We start from the raw sequence: 21809 nt of genomic DNA, 5'->3' as shown, positions 1-21809 counted from the left end.
ATCTATGTTCATAAATATATTAAAGTAAAATAAGAGAGAAAAAGAGGTGATGAATTTGATAAAACATTTATATATAAGATAAACAAATGTCTTGACTAAACTTCTGTGGCAAATGCTTTTTGTTTTTCTCATTTTGTGTATCACATTATTCCACATTTCCTGTAACCAGCCTCAGTGCATCTTTTATGTGACAATTTGATCCTTTTTAGATTTAAAATGTCTAATCAAAACAAAGAAAGTGAAATGATAATAATATGTTATATGTACTTCCTTTCTATATATGCATTTATTGTATCATGATTGAAAAAACAATTTTAAATGACAGTTACTTTGCTTTTTGTCTTTGTTAACTGAAGGAATTGTTTCTAATTAATACATTATTTGATCTCTTTCAGTTTTTACTGGGAAACTACAATAAGATCCAAATGCTACACTTTAAAATAAATATATTTTAATTGTCATATTCAGATCATGTTTACATTATCCACATCTGTAAGTCATATATCAGCTAACACATATTTTCCAAATTTATGCTCTGTTAAGAAAATTCTGGTCTATATTTTTACAAAGAACTTTCACTTATTGAATGAGTTCAACAGCATAGTTGACCTGCCTTTGTAAATGATGAGCTACTTAATGTTAACAAACATCTGGTGTCAGACTGGACTCCACAGCTCCCTGGCACCACCCTCCCAAGGAGAAAGTGGCCAACCCCTAATAGATTCAGGACCGCCAATAGCCCCTGCTTGTCTTTACTGGTGGGGCAGCAGCCAGGGGCCACCGTGTGTTTGTGGAAAGGAGCAAAAAACTGTACCCATCATTGAAGCCTGCACGCTTGAAAAAAACTAAAAGTACGTATCATCCGCAATACAGCAGGTGAGGAGCCATCTCCTTGTCTTAAGGACTTTACAGAAATAAATGAGTATTTCACATAAATAGCATAATTCACAACATTTGTCACCCATTAAGTTTTTGACTCCTATCTTTCAGTTTTAACCTCCATTTTTATGTTTGTACTCATTTACCCATTTTATTTATAAAAACGGCAATGAAAAAAATCTTATTTAAATTCTAAACAAAAATTACATGAAATTGAATTGATCAGATTGTTTTCTTTTTCAAAATGCAACAATTGCATCATATTTAACTTCTGAATAAACAAAGGATGCTTCACTTTGAAAGACACACTGAAGGTGTATTTAGGTGTTCAGTGTTTCAAATGAAAAAGAAAATGCTACATATCTTCAAAAGTTTTTGGGTGTTAAGAGTTACTCTCATTACATGTTAGAAATGAATCTTACTTTGAAAAATATATTGTATACAGAAATGACTTTTCAAACTTTAAAATTGTATTCATCTGTATATCTTATTTTACTTATTTTTAGTGATAGTTTGGCTTCATAAATCCTCTGTGGTTTAAAGCAAAAGCACTGCATATATCTGCGTATATATGTGTGTATATATGTTGTTTGTCTTGTTTAAGAATGAAACACGTAGATTGAAATTGTTTTTGCTTCAATAAATTAATATCATGTATATTTTATCGTATGGTATGTAAGCTGCTTTTAGGGGTAAAAAAAAAAAGGCAAGAATTATCCTCTGATCTCACCATTTCAAAAGGGACGGTTTATAATATTTGCATGTAAAATGCAGTGCATGTTTTTTTTTTCTTTTTAGTTTCTTTTTATTTTCGGTTTGCCATATCAGCAGCTGCAAGCTTACCAGAAACAGGAAAGATAAGACATTTGCATCTTGCCTGGCAGTCTGTCTTCAACTGAATTTCAGATTTATATCATTCTATTTGTTTGAAACCAGATCTACAATTAAGAAAACAACAGCAGAACAAAATCACATTAATTTAACAATTACAAAATTACACTAAAATTTGTTATTGTGTTTTCAATAATAATAGTCTAGTATTACAAACAATCTTATGTAGCCTTTCTAGCTGATAACTGTTGTATTTATCTTGACTTTTCCTTTTAGGACAATTTAAGTTGGTATAGTTTAAATCATTTTCTTTACCCAAAAACATAGTTTGCTGGATCTTTTATTAGCAGCGGGAAATGTCTTTATTTCCCACTGTACGCTGCCCCAGCCACCTCCATCAATGAGGCAAAATCTACCTTTATGACCCACGCAGCCTACACACTAGCTGCGATGTATCACACCTTTAAAACAAGACAATGGGGTTTTTCCCTTTTCAGTTGACTGGTGAAAATATAATCTTTTAATGTCAGAACTTCACATTTTCTGACTTTTCATCTTCAATTTTTTTTCTTTTCATGCAGAAATGTCCAAGGAGGTGACACAAGCCTGGCTCTCCAAAGTGACGGATGAATTTCAGAAGAGCCCTCTTGTGTCAAATGTGTTTATTGGCTTCATCCTGACTGCCTTGGAGAAGATAATAGATGTGGACTATGTATGTCCTTGTGATCCTGCCTGGAATGGTTATGCATATACATTTTTTTCTGTTCCTTCAGTTCTGGCCTTTCTGCTGATGAGAAACATTCAAGGATGCAAGAGGTCTTTCAAAGGTTGTTTCTACAGCTTTGTCCCTGTCATAGAGTGGCTCTTCCTGGTCTTTATGGATGGCAACTACTTTGTGTGTGCAAGAACAACATGGTCTGGCGAGTATGTAAGCGTTTCTGAAGCTACTTCTTTGAGATGGTGCGAACCAGCCAATAAAAACTTGTCACGACCGTTACTGATCAAGAGTCAGCAATGGTTTTATGAGTCTCAGGTAAGGAAAAATTATGTCTCTAGAAATAGTTTGGCATTCGTCAGGAATTTATCTGCAAACAAGACGAAAAGACTTAGCGTGCTATTATGCTCAGCGAGACAATGCTAATATGGTTGTTTAGCATGCATCATTTTTTACCATGTTTGTTACATGTGCTGATAACAAGTTTTTATTTTAACTTTCTCTTTTTCTTTGTTTATTCTTTGACCCGTGGTTTAGGTCGTTGGATTGGGGATCATCACAGTCTTCACGATATTATATTTTGTGTTAAGTGTATGGATGTGGGGCGCTACGGGAAAATGCAAAGAACAGAATCAGGGTGTTGGACCATCTGATCCGCGTCTGCCAACAATCAACCAGGAAACAGGAGTTTAAAAAGAAAAGGGACACAACTTCAACTAGAGACCATCTTCCAATGGGATCCCACCAGCCACGACGCCAAAACAGGAGAATTGTAAATAATTTTATTGTAAATAAAGCAAATAAAGTAAGAGCTGTAAATATAGAGTTGGAAAGGTAATGCTAATGCTTATTGCATGTTGATGAAGAGTTTATGCACATCACATAAGGTTAATAAAGACGTTTTGACATCAGTAAGATGACAAGCTTTTGTCTTTAATAACTGAAGGAATTGTTTCTAATTAATACATTATTTGATCTCTTTCAGTTTTTACTAGGAATCTACAATTAGTTCAAGATTCTACACTTAAAAAAAATATTTTAATCATCGTGTTCAGTTCATGTTTACATTATCCACATCTGTAAGTCAGATATAAGCTAACAAATTCCTAATTTATGATTTTTTAAGAAAATTCTGGCCAATTTTCCATTTTTACAAAGAACTTGCACTTGTTGAATGAGTCATCTCTTTTAGTAAATCCCTCAAAAATATGAAATCAAAATGAGGTAGACAAAAGGCTGCACTAAAAATGTATTTTAAATCCATACCACTGTTGAATGTATCAGAGTTAGCTCACTAATACATATTGCACTTGAGTATTTGTTACAGAACAAGCCTTATATAACAGGAGTTGTAAGCTTTAATCATGTCAAAGAAATATGTTTCACATTTTATTAACTAAAAAATATCACTGTATTTTTCCAAATGCTGTCAAATTTAGCAACATCACACACAGAGATAACAGCTGACTTAATGTTTGGTAATGCTCAGATTTCACACACAAAACCAACATTTTATTTTAATGTCATTCATGTTTAACTTTTTTCCCCACAAACATCATCCTCCACAGTAACCTAACAATGGAAATGCAGGTGAATATCATGATAAGTACAACTGTCAACAAAGCAGCGATGACATCCAAAGACTTGTAAACAAACCAGGACATTTTGTGGGACTGTGTCTGCAGATGACGGGCTCCTTTATGTCTGATCACATATTCTATCCAAAACACGGCCTGGTCCAGTGGTTTCATGGGCTGATCTCTGTGCAGCCTCGAGAGCCTCTGCATGTTTTCCCTGTAAGAGGAGTTGTAAAGAGTTGTCATCAGCGCATCTGCAAAGATGTGTCTATCAAGCATGGCGATATCTACAATCACAGCTCCTCCCTTTGCTCTGATTCTGGACAGGTTGTCAGGCTGATCAAAGAATAAGGGAAGTCCAACTACAGGCACTCCGTGGTAAATTGCCTCCTGGACCCCATTAGTGCCTCCGTGGGCCACGAACACTCTAGTTTTAGGATGTCCTAAGAGGTCGTTCTGTGGCAGCCAGTTGACCAATAATGTGTTGTTGCCCAGATTGGCTGGCCTTTCTCCCAGATACCTCCACACAACCTTCTGAGGCAGCTTGGCAAAGGCTGCAGCGATCTCTTCAGCGATATCTTGAGGAAGCTTCCCGACTAAAGTCCCTAAGGTCATCATAATGACCCCGTGTTCTCCAGAACTCTGGACAAACTCCTCCAGGTCCTCAGGAAGAGGCTTTGAGGGCTTGCACTGAAATCCACCCATGTAGACTATATTTGGCATTGTCGGACGTGGAAAGTCAAAGATAAAGTCATTCCTCATGAGCCATATATCAGCATCCAGGAAAAACGTTGAGTAATCCACACCAGGACCAAAGTACTTCTGAACTACTGGTTTGTAATGAGGTTCTGTGATGGATGACATTGTGTACATACCGAGAATATAACTAAAAACATTCAGCACTCTTTGAGGGAAGGTCATCTTATCTGTCAACTCTGTCGCAGTGAAAGGGATGTATGACAGAGGTGAAGGGGCAATAAGCAAATGAGCTTCACCTTGAATGGTCCATCTGACATTAAAAACAAGAGGAACTTGGAGCCGACGTGCAAGTATTGCCCCTCCGCCAATGCCAGGGTCAGTCAAAACCACATCATATTTGGCTTCGTGCAAAGACTGCATCAGCTTTTCATCTTCAAACATCTGAGTGACCATTTCACTCATTCCCTTATGGAAGTGATTGAACTGCTCCACAGTCGCACGTTGCATCTTAATACGAGTCCAGATGCGAGACCACCAAGAGGCATCCCTACCCTGAAGCCGGATCTCCAGCTGTGGAGACAAAAAGGTTTCAAAGTTTTGCTCAAATCCATTCGGGCTGTCGACGGTGACAGAGGTGTAGAGAGGAGACTTTTCGCTGATGTACCAGCTATCGGACGCCCGGACCACAGTGACCTCGTGGCCTTTGGCGTGCAGTTCCTCTATGAGCACTTTCATGTTTACCCAGTGGCTTCCATCCAATGGGAACACCAGTATTTTCCCTCCAGATACACTGGTTAGTTGTATAAACAGCAGGGCAAATGTGACCAGCGATGAATGAGGCACCATCATGTTGAAATCCCTCAGAGACCTTTAAACACAAAAACAAGTCAATACAAGAGGAATGCTGGTTTATTCATTTTATATCTACATTATACTTTCACTTAATTTCAGAGGGAATTAATAATTACATTATTTGACAGTTTGTTATTGACTTACTCCAGTTTAAATTTTTACATAAGAATATATGGCATGCTTGTAAAATACAATATATCGTTAAAGATTAAACCAGTGGTCAGGGCCCCTTGTTACGTTACTGCTGTTATCAGTTTAACCAAAGAGACTTTTCCACTCTACCTAGGGTCAAACTATCTAATATTTTTAAAAAATGCATACAGAATTGCATAGAAGAAGTGTTTTTTCCTCTTTAATGCAGCATTAATCATCACACACCCCCTCAGATTTATCTCCTGACTCTTTGAAGCGGCGTGACCCGTATGTTGTAAAGGACTAAACAACTGAAGTTGATTAAAGTTCAAACTAGCTCCACTTTAACCTACAGCAGTAAAATGCTTCTTACACACTGATGCATCCGTAGCAACGACCTGATCATGTAAAACTTAATAATATGCCCGTCACTGTGGACATTTTACTGCAGAACAAGCTCTTTTACTTTTGATACTTAAAGTACATTTTGATAATGATACTTGAGATTCTGAATGAAGTACTTTTACTTGTAATGGAGTATTTTTAAATTGTTTTATTGCTACTTTTGCTTATGTAAAGAATACTTTTTTCACCGCAGATGAAGTAGCACTGGAATGTAAATCTTATTACATTAACCCCAATCAATGATCCAAATGAAAACAAATGAAGTTAATAAACACCAAAAATACAAAACACCAAAGTGATTGACTTGATCACAGCTATAATTATAATTCAAAATTTAAGTGGATAACTTTTAACAAACATTACATTCTGTGAAATTTTACACTTACATGTCACTGCCCAGATTCGCACAGAAAACTATTTTTTTGACATCATGTTTCAATCTAACACACATCCATGGCTGTTTTTACTTAACGTGTGCTCGTAACATAACAGAGCTTTTTATCAACACTTACCTAAATCCACTGGTACAGGGAAGGTTATGTGCAGAGTGAAAAAGAAAGAGTCGTGAATACACCTCCTAGTCTGTCCTTCAAAGTTATGACTAGCTTGCATGTACGTACATGTAATGTATTATGTACAGCTGTGTTGTAAAGGAAGGTGTGTGCTGCTGCAGATAAGGGCCGGCCCGGCTGTAAAATGTGCTTACTGCTCAAGGTGCTGCTTCAAAAAGAGTTCATGTGTAGTTGTAGGCAGAAAACATTTGTCTGTGGTGCCATCTAGTGTCAAGTCAGTGCAACTAACATTAAATTGATCATGATCATTTCCTCAAACAGCAGTAAGGCCATTTTTTTAACATAAAACCTTTTCTCATTTAGAAACCTTCACAAACGTGACCTGCAAAATATTTATGACACAAAGATGGGAGAGAACTATAGAGGTTGTTTGTGATCAGCAAATAGATACATTTTTCAGATTAATCCAGTGTTTCCAAACCTTTTTTCTACCACTCGCCATTGTTATGTTGTGTAAATAACATAATTTTGTGTGGTAGGAACATATTATTTTGTGCTCTCGTGTCTGATTTATCAACTCGAAACCTATCAGATTCATCCTGGGACTTTGTTGTGGGATCTTGACTAGAGCTGCAACTGATTGACATTTTTCACCATTTTCTGACATTTTATAGACCAAACAACTAATCGATTAATTGAGAAAATAATTGCTAGATTAATCAACCCTGAAAATGATCGTTAGTTGCGGCCCTAGCTCTGATAAGTTTAAAACCACTGCTCCAATCCACTGTACTGAAATGATGTAAACAAACAAACTTTGCAGAACTATATGAGTAAACACTGGGCATTAACCATTAGCTGGACTTTGCCTTTAAGTCTACTTATATCTTTTTCTTTACTTCAGATGTGTTTAATTTTGCTCAGTTGTATTAACTTGAGTTTAGTTCCTTTGGGTACCTGTGTTTCTCTGTATAAAGGAGGGGGGAGTAAATGTGGATTTAAGAGGGGCTACTAATATTAAAATTCTTGTGTACATGAAATCAGCAAATCTATCACGGTCCTTAATAGTAAAGATGCAACAGTTCAAGTCACGAGGTGACATTACTACTACCGTTCTGTTATTCATGTCAAATCAGAAAGAATTTCATTTTCAGCAGATCGACTCGCCTTGTACTTAAAAGTTCTCACATTGCCAATTTCTGCATAATTATCAGGTATTCATAATGCCTGTCCCTGTGTTGGATTCCTACCTATCCAGTTTGGAAAATTCATAAAATTCAAACTAGATTTTATAGCAGAGTGCTGAGGATGAATGGATGAGTCTTACAGCTTGAGGAAAGAAGCTGCTCTGTAGTTGTGGCAGTACAGCACTAAAAACAAAGTTTACTTCATTTCACTATTGCCATCTTTTGTCCACAGGGGCCGCTACAGTCAACAAGAATATATAGGTTCCTTGTAGTAGCTTTAAAGTTATGCTTTACATGGCTGGATTAACCTGTTTGGGGGGCCCAGGGCAAATATTTGCTGTTGGGACAGTATAGTGTGCAAAATTAGATCAAGTACAAAGTGCACTGCACACTACACAGACTGTCTGTCTGTCTGTCTTATTTGATTTTATACAGAGACCCAACCAGACCAAAATCAAAAACCTCTGCAGTTCAGTTCAGTTCAGTTTATTTCAGTCTTCACTGTACAACAAAACAGCAACAAAAAATATATTGACCGAAAAGGTGTAGGCTGAAGCTTTAACTTATATGTTACCCTCAACATATCATAGTAGCAGCTATGTTCCAAAAGTCCCAAAACTTCTCATAACCAAAATGGCCACACCTGAGTTTTATTTCTTAATTCCTTGTCACAACTAACAAAGTCCACCCACTTGACAAATATATACTCTATAATATATAACAATATATAAATATATACAGTACAAATGGCCCCCCACAGTTTCTGAGTGCAACAACACCGTCATAAATACAAATCCCAGGTCTGTCACACTTTATCAGATGTAATGTAGGTGCTAACTACAAACAAAAGTCATGATATCACAACAATGTTATGTGTTGAAGTAAACATGTAACTGTGATCCAACCCTCTCACTGATGTTACATAGTGCAGAAACAAGTGATCGAGGCGGAGACACCATTCGCTCTATTACACGACACTGTACCATCCAAATGATTCTGCAGCTGTTATCTTAAAGGTGCAATACGTAAGAATTAGTCACCTTGAATTCATACTACCGACAAACAGGGGCAGCGAATCACCAGAGTAACTGCTAACTGCTGCTAACTGTATATTTTTATACACCCATGACTGTAGCTACTGTTAACTTGTTAGCTCAATTAGCTGTGCAGCTAGCTGGACAACCAGGGGAATGTTGTTGTTTACACACCTCGCACAGGAGCTTTGGACCACTGAGCGAGGTTTTCAGGCCCGGGGCTAGCTGGTTAGCATGCTAACTTCAGTAGATATCTCTTCAACATTAAAACAAAATGTCAAAACTATTATTTCTTCACATTGTGTTGATAATTGTAGTTAATTTTTTTAATGTTTTAAACTAAAATTCTTACATATTGCACCTTTAAAGTTAAAAAAAAGCTACATAATGTTGCTTTAAGTTTTTTTTAAGTGGAGTTTCACACAGGACCAAAAGGTTATGTGAAAGATATTCACAAAGAAAAGTGCAATTAGTTAAATTACCAGAAAAACAACCGAAAGGCAGCAAATGTTTTTGGGGTCGCTGGAGGTCTGGGGCCCTGTGGCAGAAAATAAACGTCCTCTAGGTCTTGTAAATCTTGTATAATTTATTATTATCATATATAAGTTATTTAGGATGTTTCCATCTTGTTTTTATGAGTATTGTAGGTTATGAGCACTACTATGACGTGCCAAATAGCCTGATAACAGAATAGCACAAAAAAAATAAATGAAATGAAATATAGTTAAATATCTAATCTATTCAGTATATTTAAATCAGAGTAGTGTGGTGTCATAGCTGCGAGGTGCTCCTGACAGTGTGCACCGTGAACCTCACCCTCCAGCCCTTTGTTGTTGTTCTCACGCTAATATGCGAGATCCGTAGACCCGACTCAACTGCGCGGTCACATCCCGCCCCGACTTCCCCTCTGCCAGCGGCCTGGTGGTTTGAGATGAGTAGAAGATGTCGGTTTCGGGGCTGAAGGCCGAATTGAAGTTTTTGGAGTCAATTTTTGACCCAAACCACGAACGTTTCAGAATAATAGACTGGAAACCCGACGAACTCAGTTGTCAATTCAACGTAACAGGGGAGAAGCTGCTGATCATTCACTGCAACATCACGGTGAGTCCAGGCCAGCTCTGCGCACAAGCTAACCAGCCACTGACTATCGACTGAAACCGAGTCAGTCGGCGGAAGGTTCCGTGTTCGCAGAATAAATACGAATAAAGTGTTCGCCTCTGTGTTCGTGTTGTGTGTAGTCATCGAGATCGATGTAACCCCGCTGATTAAGGGAAAGGGCTGTTAAATTCACTTTGTAAAGTGGAGGAGAAAACGTCGATGAGTAACGACGCTGCGGTAGCTGCTGCTAGCTTGTTCACTGAGAGTAACGTTAACGCTAGCTTGTCTCGTTAGCCAGAATAACTGCGTCGCTGCTGCTGGCGGCACTGCTAACTTTCTTTTACTGAACCCACGTATCGAGTTTAATCTTTACGCCATTTAGCTTAGCACAGAGGGACTTTCGCAACACCACAGCTGTTTTGTTTTTTTTTTAATTATTTTTTTTTTTAACTACGTTTCTTAAAAACAGATTTATCTAAACGGGCTTATCGCTGCTCCCGGTAAACATGTTTAATGTTGAATAGAGGCGGTTTGTTGTTCTGCTGTGTTTTCAGGCTTTTCAGTAAATAGTCTGATCCCTTTGACGAACTTACTGGCATATTTTAAAGCTGTGACGGTGATAGTCATTTTATCAGGGAACTAAAATATGTAGGAAGCTATATGATGTAGATATGAAGGAGTCTGTACTGTACTTTACATTTCTGTAATTTCTCAACCATCTTATAATGTCAGATTAGCTGTATAATATGTTTTGTTAACGTTGGACCTGCTATTATAGTGCATTTCAACACCAACTCCAGTGAGCAGTGAATACACATAATAAATAATGTAAATAATCTTCAGACATAAGTTCAATTTATGAGAACTGAGACTAATTATTGTTCTCATGGCCTTTGCATTAGTATGATTCAGGTGACAGATCATTCACACACCATCCTGACAGCCTGACCACATCCTCATCTCTAAGCAACAACATCTACACACACACACACACACTTCCACTTATGCTCGATTTTAGGGACGCAGACGGGCTTGTTAAAAATGTTTTGATAGCCTTGTCATGTTGAGTCAGTCTGCATCGCCTTTGAGTCAGATCCATCTCAAAGAAACCATACAATCAGTAGGAGCTGGGAGATATGTGCAGTAATTGTCGTTATAGTGATATAGGACCTGATTTAAAATGCTGCATTAGAGTGATGTGATGTAGTTTTCTGTACTTACCAGACAGCACTACTTGTTCAAACACTTATCGTCACCCACTTAGTCATTATAGCCACATTACTGGTGATTATTTTTCAAAAATCTCATTCTGCTCATCGAAAGTCATCCCTACAATATTTGCTGCAATATTGATATTGAAGTATCGGGGCCACACAATATATCGTTTCAGCATCTACATCACAATGTGTGCATGCACAATACTCACGTAGCGGGACGTGCAATGTCAAGTAAGGCAAATTATTTCAAACACGTCCATCTACAGCTTTTTTGCTGCTTGATGCAAAAGGAAAACTTGCATATTTCTGATTTTTTTTTCATGACTTATCTACAAGAGAAGTCTCTCTGATATGGCATAATTAAGTCTGATTTAAAGGTGAACCACCAATCAAAATCATTCCTTATCGATTTATCAATCAAGTAGAGTGATTTAAGTTATCTGGTGAAATTTTCTCTCTTTTTTTTAAAATCTAGCAATATATTTTGCAGAAAACCAAAATATTGCAGTGTCATTTTTTTACCCATATCACTCAACCCTACCCACAGCATTATAATCGTCACACTAAAAAAATGAGAAGTGAGTGAGTGCAAGTTGTTTCCAACACTTAGTTCATACAATCCAGCCTCTAGGTACCCTAATGCCGGCTTATTTCCCATGTCCGAGTAACTAGATGGCCACCAGCACTTGATTGGCTGCACCTGATTTAGTTATAGGAAGAGTGGGTGGAGATGCAAGAGCTTGTAACTTCCAGACGAAGGATTTTGAACCAGTCGGCGATCTGTGCTGAAACATTAATTTGTTCCTTTGGGCATGTACTCGTAAAGAACTGTCTTGAACCAATGTGAGTGTGTCTTCTTTGAATTTGGGATTATTATGGTTTGTGCTAAATCCCAGAAAGGATGGAGATACCTGAAATTAGGGCTGCACAATAAGTTATCAAAAATCACGATATACTGAAGTGGAATATCCAAATCATAGGAGCTGCAATTTTTTGATGAAGGTAACATTTGCGGCCGAACGGCTTTATAATGAAGTACTGTAGTGTTGCAGAGACTCTCTGACGTACATATCTTGCCCTCTATATGCAAGATGCACCGTACTTAAAACCCTCATACAACTAATCTCTACCATCCATCCCACATAACATGACACTGCATGCACTCCCAGTCATACCCTTGTCCATTTGTAACTTTATGCCTAACATCAGTATTGCTGTAAGAATATGTGTTATGTTTTCCTTTCTGGAAATTGGACATGGGATGCTTCCCATGACAGATTTTGACTGTTTGAGCTTGCTTGCTAGACTAAACAACAGTCCTGTTACAGTTTTTTCCTCCAGTTATACCATCTACCTATACCATAATCTCCTGGTCTGAACAATTAGCCCTTTATAATTTAGAATCGGTTCTTGCATCAAACATGAAAGATTATCATATTGTATACATTTGCTTATCAAGTTTTTATCAAGTTTCATGTCTGTCATAACATAACATTTTGTGAAAATGATACCAAAAAGCTTCTGTTTTCATCCAGTAATGGGTCATTGTAAGCGATATTGACAAAAATAATTATGTAAAACCTTACTAAGTGATACCGTGAAACCGTGATATTTTCTGAGATGGTTACTGCAGTTTGACTTTATAAAGATTTATTTGAAGGTTCAGCGTCATCCAGTGCTGGAGATACTCTTGCTCTACAGCTGGCATGGAGAAATCATTGTGTTCAGTGGGTGTCTGTGTGGGCTAAGACATTTGGTCTGATATCATTTATAGCTTTGGTATAACTTTAACATCTTATTTAGATGAGATTTCCCAGGGCAACATTTTGGTTTCATAAAGGCAGTGGCATTCTATGTTTAGTGTTAATACACGAGCTGTAGACAATAAAGCATTTAACATACAAGTATAATTAGCTAAATTTCCATGTCATGCTGTTGCATCCGTTGTAGGAATCCTATCCCTCAACAGCGCCAATATGGTTTGTTGACTCTGATGATCCGTGTCTGGCTGAGGTGTTGGAGCGCTTAGAGGATGTGAGAAAAGGCAGCACGTTGGTAAGTTGGATGATGTGGATCCAGCTTCTCAGAGGCTTATTTTAAATGTTAATTTTGCATGTTTAGGCTAAAACAGAAGAAACTTGGAAGAATAATTTGTTCAATGGCAGTTTGGTTTTCATTATTAATGTTTTATCGTGCTGATTTCACCGCAGCTTCTTCAGCAGTTGAAGCGCCTCATTTGTGATCTCTGTCGGCTTTACAACCTGCCACAACATCCAGATGTAGAAATGCTCGACCAGCCTCTGCCTGCTGGTCCAATAACCCAGGAGCGAAAGGTACAAACCAAAAACGAGTGAAATTCAATATCTTCTTGTTGCATTTGAAAACTCAACATTTGTCAACTCACACGATGTTTTACCACATAACAGCATGGGCCACCAGATGAGGTGACATCTGAAGAGGAAGAGGAGGAGGAAATGGGAGAGGTAAATATGTGTATTCATGACAATTTACTGGATTCATATTGTATGTAGCTTAAAGGTCCAATTTGTTTACATCCTGTTTCTAAACATGATTTATTCACTGGCAGCAGGACATTGACCTGGACCAAGACCTGGACCATTATGACATGAAAGAAGAGGAGCCAGCAGATGGAAAAAAGTCAGAAGATGACGGGATAGAAAAAGAAAATCTGGCCATCTTGGAGAAGATTCGTAAAAACCAGAGACAGGATCACTTGAATGTAAGAGCTCATTCACTTCGTGATTTTCTTTATTTAGTTTTGGTGACCATAATGGAGGAGATGTGGAGGAAAATGAAAGGTTTTATTGGAAACCCAACCCCACTCCTGGATAGTTTCACAGCACTACAGGAATACTAAAATAAAATTCTTCTCTTTTACGCCATCTGACAAATTCAATTTTTTCAGTCAGTTTGGCCATGTTCAGATCAACAGCAGCACTGAGTCCAAAACGCAGACTCATCATTCCTGTCATGCTGACACAGTGTGGCTGCTGCCGCAGAGAGCTCCGGCAGAAAAAAAATACTAAACTGTCAAGCAAAAAATGTAGTTGTCTCTCAACTTTTGCAGCAGCACAGTTCGACATTATCAGGCAACACAGTGGCCTCATCGGTGAAGGAGAAGAATCATCCAGCTGGAATCATGACATCAGAATTTACAAGTCCCAATTTAAGCTATCAGCAACAAAACACCAGACCCCAGATGGTAAAATGATGCAAACTTAATGCAAAACTGATCTGATTCAAACTGCTGGATTCATCCAGATACTTTCAAAGTCAACATCTTTAAAGAGCGAGTCCTTCCACATTCTCTTCTAAGTTTTTAAAATGGACACTCCCAGTTAGCTGTTAGTAAAGGCAGTGACATTGGTTAAAGTGCTGATGCCTTCCCCTCCCTCAGCCCCCACACCAAAGTTCACTTACAATGAAAGCATGACAAGTGACCAAAATGTTAGCTTGTAAGATATGAACTTGAAGGTGGAAGACACTGTGTTTTATGATATTAAAACCTTAATTTAGAGACACACTATACAGGATTTGTTGGTTGCTGTTAGTAAAAACACTATTCAAAGTCAGCACCAAAGTCCCAGCCCAGCGAGGGAGACAGAGCAGCAGTGGTCTAGCGAGCTACAGAGTAAATGAAGAAAGGGAGTGGAGGTAGCATGAACAAAGCAATGAATAAGAAAAATATTTATTTGATATTTTGTATGATTTTGTCACAGCTGTTACGTTCTAAAGCACAAAAACAATCATGTGGGAAGGTGCCTCAATACCTGATTTTGTGTGAATTCACTTGAAGCATACGCTTTACCTGACGGCTGTGTTCGGCCACTGGCCAACCCTGCATGTGTGTGTAGTTCAGCCACACCCTCGGCCATGTTCAAACAGACACACAGACCTGCAGCTCTCGAGTCTTGGTGGAAAGGCACATTAGGCGAGCTAAGGGGTTTATTTTGTAGCAACATCATCACACAGAAATCTATGTCACATTATGTTGGAACATTATGTGTCTTTCAGAAGCCCTCGGAAAAACTGCATTTTGACCCTAAAACATACATAATTTGACCAAAGATAAACATTTGGCTTTGAATGCTTAAGGAACACCACTGGAAAGCTACAGAATAATATAAAAACCTCAAAGACACAAACAATGATGGACCCACACTTTAAGTCATTGTTTTCATTACTGTATGTGATCAAAGGCTATTCTTGTGGGCTTAAAGAAGAAAAGTTGAGTAATTCATCTTTTTCCACTCCAGGAGAGTTGGTTGTCCTTTCAACTCCTTTGAAAGTGCTCATTTTTGACACCATGTAAATACAGAAAGGAATAAGACTTTCCCCTCAGGCTCTATAATATTTAATATCTATCTGTATCTTCTAATTTGTCCTGGCATCCGACCATCTGTGTGATTCCTCTTGTGATTTATGTTGCAGGGTGCAGTGTCCGGCTCTGTGCAAGCCTCAGACCGCCTAATGAAGGAACTCAGGGAGATCTACAGATCACAGAGTTACAAGACGGGTGATTGCAATGACACATTTCTGTACAGTGGTGACTTTTATTGTTATAACAACTCAGACTGAAGTACATTATGTTCATGTTTGTTTCACAGGTATTTATTCAGTCGAACTAGTCGGCGACAGCCTTTATGAATGGCATGTCAAGTTAAGGACGTAAGTTGATTTTAACATTTTGCAAACAATGTGTTTTATTGTGTTGTGTGTATTGTGTCGTCCGTCATTTGACCTGCCGCTCTTTATTACAGGGTAGACCCAGATAGTCCATTACATAGTGACTTGCAGGTCTTAAAAGAAAAGGAAGGAGTGGACTACATTCTGCTCAATTTCTCTTATAAAGTGAGTCCTGTGATAATATTTGTTGTCAATTGTTTTTTTTTTTTGGGAAAGGGGAAGGGTTTTCTCAAGACTCAAGTTTCATTTTCCTTCATGTGACAGGATAATTTTCCTTTTGACCCACCTTTTGTACGGGTTGTCTCACCTGTGCTCTCCGGAGGGTGAGTGTGTAGTGATCTCCCACTGCTCAGTTTGCATATGAATTCATCTGAAGAAAGTATTCACTCACTGGGACTTGGTCCAAATTTGTTGTGCACACAATTTGGAGATGGATTGTGGACTTTGTTGGGAGAGATTTACTCACAATATTAATAAGAATAAATCAAAACTCACACAAGTATGAAGTTGCAACTCTAAGTGTTTTGAATCCTATGTTGCAGATGTGGTTATAATGCGCTTTGTTTACAAAGCTGATGTCAGATCCTTTGATGAATTGCTTTATGCTGTTAGGTGCAGGCTGGACTTTAAGCTATGTTATGGCTGCGTAGTACAGGCTATGAAGCTTGCTTATGACTGGCTGCAAATTACTGCTCTGACTGTTAAAAGTAAATTAAATCATCATCATAAAAGAGTGCAAACAGGCTATCAAATACATTTGAACAAGACTTGAGGGCAATTCATTCACTGTTTTTACACTGTTAATAATTCCATCTTCCACGTCAAACCATGCAGATTGTTTAAGGGCTCTGATTATTAATGGGTATAAACACATTTCCCTGGAAATCCCACTTAAAAGATGGATTAGATATTACAAAAATCTAAATCTCTTCCACAAGGCAAATATAGACATAATGAAATTAATTTGATGCACAACAAATTTGTAAAAGGTCAAGTGAACACTTTCTCGATCAAATGTACGCTCCTGCTCTAATATATGACGTTTAATCCTCATCCTAAATACTGAATTTATATTTTTTCTTTTCAGTTATGTTCTAGGAGGAGGGGCCTTGTGCATGGAGCTTCTCACAAAACAGGTTTGTTACTGAGTTCGATTACATCTCATTATGTCAATTTTTCTTAACTGTAACAACAGAATTAATGGTTTTGTGTGTGTGTGTGTGTGTGTGTGTGTGTGTGTGTGTGTGTGTGTGTGTGTGTGTGTGTGTGTGTGTGTGTGTGTGTGTTTTCAGGGCTGGAGCAGTGCCTATTCCATAGAGTCTGTCATTATGCAGATAAATGCAACTCTGGTTAAAGGAAAAGCCAGAGTGCAGTTTGGAGCCAATAAGGTAACTGATGTCATTAGTCAACTATCAGCATGTCGTCGGTCGACCACAAGTGTCTCTGGCTTTTTTACAAATGGCCACATTTTAGTTTATGCCTATTTATAGGCATAAACCATACGTGCATGGTAGTGTGGGAGGGCGTTCAAGGCGGTGTTTGATGACTAAACATGCTCTTTGAGGCGTACTGAGGTTTAGACACCTTAACACCATGTCCTAATGGCAAGCAAGCGTCCCACTATGGCATTTTATGGATGCTCTCTGCCCACATTGAATCATTTAAATGTCACTTCTGTTATATCGAGTTAAAAAACCACATACCTATCAGCAGCACGCTGAGGTTAGAATGGAACCACTCATGTAAAAGATGAGTGAGTGTGCTAAGATAGCCTAGCTTCACATGTTTGTACTTTTTTGACAGAAATCACACGTTTTTTATTGTGATATTTAGATGTTTCTTACAGCCAACACCAAGAATGTTATTAGGGATTGTGTTTGCTTTGCAGAAACTTCGAGCCAGCTGTCAATTTTTTTTAGGATGTGCGGTTAAACTTTGGAGTTATCATATGGATAACTCCTCATTTTAACTTTGTGGATCAACCTTTCCTCGTCCATGTACACATCCATTCAGTTAGGATATGGTGTAACTGTGTAGTAGTGTTGTTATGATCCAGGAGAATAATTAAGTGGCGGGAAAAGTGATTCGAGTTCAATACTAGGTCCTTTTTACACCTGTCAGTGTCCCGAATCCAGATAAAAATCCAAATGTGGCTAAATACACTGTCACTTTACTCACATATATGTGTGTCCTCTCTGCAGATAAATACACAATGCTACAATAGTTTGTTACCCCCTCTGTATGAAAGACTGTATGTGTTGAAATCCCTCTAGCTGCTCTTTCCCCGTCACTTTATGTGTCAAGGAGAACAGCAACAGTTTCAGTGTATTTTCTGCGTAACTTCAGCTGCCCTTACTATTGCAGACCGACCCTGTAGAGGGTGTTTTCACAGGCCATTCACTGACCTAGTTACACTTGTATTTACATTTTCCATTTTATTGGAACCAGTCGAAGGAAAAATTATAGGACAGTAAGAGATGGGGAATTTTGTGTTTTTCGTTGATTGTTTATATAGTTCCTCCTGCATAGCGAACGACTTCTGTACATCTAACAGAACGTTTTCATTTGTTTTTCAGAACCAGTACAATCTTGCCAGAGCACAACAGTCGTACAAATCCCTTGTGCAGATTCATGAAAAGAATGGTGAGTAAATATCTGAATGGTTGGGGCTCAGTAGACACACAGTGGTATGGATCCATTGGCAAAGGGGTTTCTCTTTGTGTTTTTTACAGGCTGGTACACACCACCTAAAGAGGATGGATAAGGAGCTACTACCACTATGCACTGAGAACATGTCTTTGGGTCAAAGTATCTTGTTTTCTTTGGAATATCCCCCCCCTCCCTCCCCCGACTCGACCTGGGGACGTATCACCTTTCTTGCGGAAACCATCTCGCCAGCTCATCTGACAAGTATTCCTTCACCCCGCTCCAGGAAAGACTTTATTCTGGTATCACTTGGCTTCTCCTCTCAGTGTTTGAGTGAGGAGGAGGATGTGAGGGTATCACTAGTTCTGTTTTCTAAATATGCTCATTTGTCTTTAAAAAAAACTTTCCTCCTTTAAGTGTGGGGAAATGCTTTTTCTTTAGCTGCTTTGACAAAGTGGGCTTCACAAACAGTCAGTTAGCCCTCATTAAACGGGAATTTTAAAAGACGATTGACACTGAAGCTCTTGAAGTGGCACCTCACTGCACCTGTTTTTATTGACCGCCATTTTCCCCCTTTTTTCTTTTGGAAATATAACTGGTACATAATTGCAAATATTGTTTTAGAATTATTATTTGGCGATTGTTTTTATTATTTTGAGCATATTATACAATAAATGAGCCAATGTTCTTATTTTGGAATCTTTAAATCGAGATGACCCACCACTCTGTATCTTCTAGTTCCTTCTAAGAATATGGGCCAAGCAGAATCAAAAGCTACAATGCTGTTGAACTAAGATTAAGTGTTGTCAGTGAACAAAACCACCAAGGGTTGATAATAAAAGAGGGCCAAGGGTCATGAACTATCAGAATCTGCATATTTCATATCTTGGACAGAGGATACATAGATATATTTTCACCAGAAGGTGAGATCAGCATCATTTTGGAAGTTGTAACAGATTTAATGTTGACGCTAAAGAGCTCTTTTTGCCTTATTTCTGTTAATGCATCAGCCCTGCAAGTGCTCATTTGGGCTACTGGTGTTTTCAATTGGTTATAGCTGTAGAGATTGATGGCAAGTTTGATGCTGAAAATGAAGCCTCATGTGTGTAAAGCTGACAGCATGTTGCACACGAGCGTTGTCTCAACCGTTGTTATTGTTGGATGTGATTACAGAGGGAATGAAGGGTGTTCGGATGTGATTTCTTTTTCATCACTCAACAGTTTTGCAGAAAATACTCGTGTTAAATCTTCCTGACATACATCGATTGTAGTGGTTTGCTCCTGCCCAGTTTAGATCTGAAATTTCAACCCTGTTACACGACTTCACATGCAGCTGGATTCATCCCCTCTCAGGGGCTAAACATCCATCATTTGCGGGGCTTCCTTCCACTGATGGTTCGGTGTTGCTTTTGGTGCGCAACAAGAAGGATCATTTGTAGTGTGATAAGAGCTGACCTAAAACTCTGTACATTTGAACTCACACCATGCAATATATCAGTACTGCTGTTCCCCATACTACAGGACACACTGTATCTATCAATCTGTTGGCTCTTTTGCAGTTTATTTGTTAACACTGTCTGCAAAGGTTTGTTTAAATGGCAACTCAGGTAACAAACAATACTTAGGAGGGGAATCTGTACGTGTTGGGTTTGGGGTTATATTTTGGGTTAATTAAGGTTCTGTACAGCTGACGTTTAGGCTTACTCACCCACTGATCTGATGTCAACAGAAAAATGTAACGAGCTTTACAATCTTACGGGCCACATGTTGCTTTTAATTCAAGCAATGTACGAAGAAGGACATTTACAGAAAGATGCCATTTTAACAGGATTGCAGTGGCATGATAACCACCATGTGTAAAAGCTCATCAATATCCACTGTAGATTTTTTGGATTTTTTTTTCCTCCCAAGTACGGAAGTAGATTTGATTTCAGTGTGTGATCTTTAAATATTCCCGGTAAAGATGTTTGCACAACTGGAACAACGTGCCTCAAGAGGTCAATTCAAACAACAAGCACGTTTTGAGCTAAATATTTTAAAATCAGGAAACTTTTCTCAACATACTACTCCACATCCTGTTGTTACATGTCTGATATAGCTGAAGGGAGGCTGACGGGGGAGGAATTACCGTGTATCAATATCAAGGAACTGTGTACTCGCCTCTAAAGGGCCTGTGTTGATGAACCTTTAGAAGTTTCATCCACCTGTGTGATCACCTCCCTCCAAAATGCCAAAACTCTGCTCAGCGGAGATAATAAGAGATGATTGAGGTTTGACAGTCATGCCGTGGTGAATAGACTTGCACGCTTCTCTAACTGGACTGTGTGTTGAAAAGATTGATTTCTCTCAGTTGTCAGTTCATTTTCTGGCACCAACAAACAGATGATCAAGTCCGGCACCGCTGGCTCGCTTTGGTTTTCTTTTATATTCATTTTCCATTTGAAGAAATTTTGACCATGTACAGTAATTTGTAAACTTGCATCAAGTTTATGAATAAAGAATTTTAAGATTATTGCTGTTTTACTGGCTTCCCTGTGTATTATTTGAGTCACGAGGATATATAAATGAATGAGTTTTTCACTGTTGTCTTAATGGATCGCAGACAAATTGATCCAATATCAACAGCTTTAATAAATAATTTTCTGATGATACAACCATCAGTCAACTTTTCACTTAAAATTTGGTCAACGCTTTATTTTTATGCCTCCAAGCCGGCAATAGCCAGAGACATTATGTTTTGGGGTAGTCCATACGTCTCATTCTTGTGGACACGATATCTCAAGAACACCTTGAGGGAATTTCTTCAAATTTGGCACAAATGCCCACCTGGATTCAAGAATGTACTGATTAGATTTTGAAGTCACTGTGACCTTTAGAAAACACATTTTTGACTATTACTCAGGTCATGATAATTATGACAAGATTTTACACAAATGTCTAACAGGACAAAATTATAAAGTTATGAAGTGTTATATCCAAAAGGTCAACTTCGCTATGACATCATAATGTTCTGCGAAAAATGCTCTGGCCATTATTCAACGCCATAGCTCAGGAACAGCAACTTGACCGGTGCATGGCGGAAATTGTAGGTTGTTTTTTTATTTCCTTGAAATTTTGGCTGGAGAAGAACTTCATCATTTGGTATTAATTAAAAGGAAATAAGAATTTCCCTGAAAGAAAAGCTCCATGTTTTACACAAAAGAACATCACATTATATGGAGGTTCATGGTTCGACAGCTACAGTCAGTGTTGGAGAGTGAAGTACAAGTAGTTTAACGAGTAGGTAACTACATTTTGCAGTAGCGTGTGTAGTTAACT

At 38.3% G+C, this 21809-nt stretch overlaps 1 protein-coding gene and 1 pseudogene across 2 annotated transcripts; one reads left to right on the top strand and one right to left on the bottom strand.

Moving 5' to 3' along the window:
- Nucleotides 1-3193: 3193 nt before the first annotated feature.
- Nucleotides 3194-6762, bottom strand: LOC141001605 (UDP-glucuronosyltransferase 2C1 pseudogene; annotated as a pseudogene).
- A 2890-nt stretch (nucleotides 6763-9652) lies between these two features.
- On the top strand, nucleotides 9653-21003 carry LOC141000819 (ubiquitin-conjugating enzyme E2 Q2-like). 2 transcript variants are annotated; one of them, XM_073471694.1, is made up of 13 exons: nucleotides 9653-9924; nucleotides 13089-13193; nucleotides 13349-13471; nucleotides 13565-13621; nucleotides 13726-13878; nucleotides 15591-15675; nucleotides 15767-15827; nucleotides 15920-16010; nucleotides 16110-16168; nucleotides 16933-16981; nucleotides 17138-17233; nucleotides 18422-18488; nucleotides 18578-21003. In XM_073471694.1, the coding sequence occupies exons 1-13, from the start codon at nucleotides 9766-9768 to the stop codon at nucleotides 18607-18609; spliced, it is 1137 nt and encodes a 378-aa protein (XP_073327795.1). In that variant the 5' UTR covers nucleotides 9653-9765; the 3' UTR covers nucleotides 18610-21003. The 2 variants fall into 2 exon arrangements, with proteins under 2 accessions (XP_073327795.1, XP_073327796.1); XM_073471695.1 differs by having other exon boundaries at nucleotides 9719-9924; nucleotides 13729-13878; nucleotides 18578-18704.
- The last annotated feature ends 806 nt before the right edge of the window (nucleotides 21004-21809 follow it).

This window comes from Pagrus major, chromosome 8 (genome assembly GCF_040436345.1).
Source record: "Pagrus major chromosome 8, Pma_NU_1.0".
Taxonomy (NCBI): domain Eukaryota; kingdom Metazoa; phylum Chordata; class Actinopteri; order Spariformes; family Sparidae; genus Pagrus; species Pagrus major.
The sequence above is the reverse complement of the archived record's forward strand: the minus strand, read 5'-3'. Positions and strand labels throughout refer to the sequence as shown.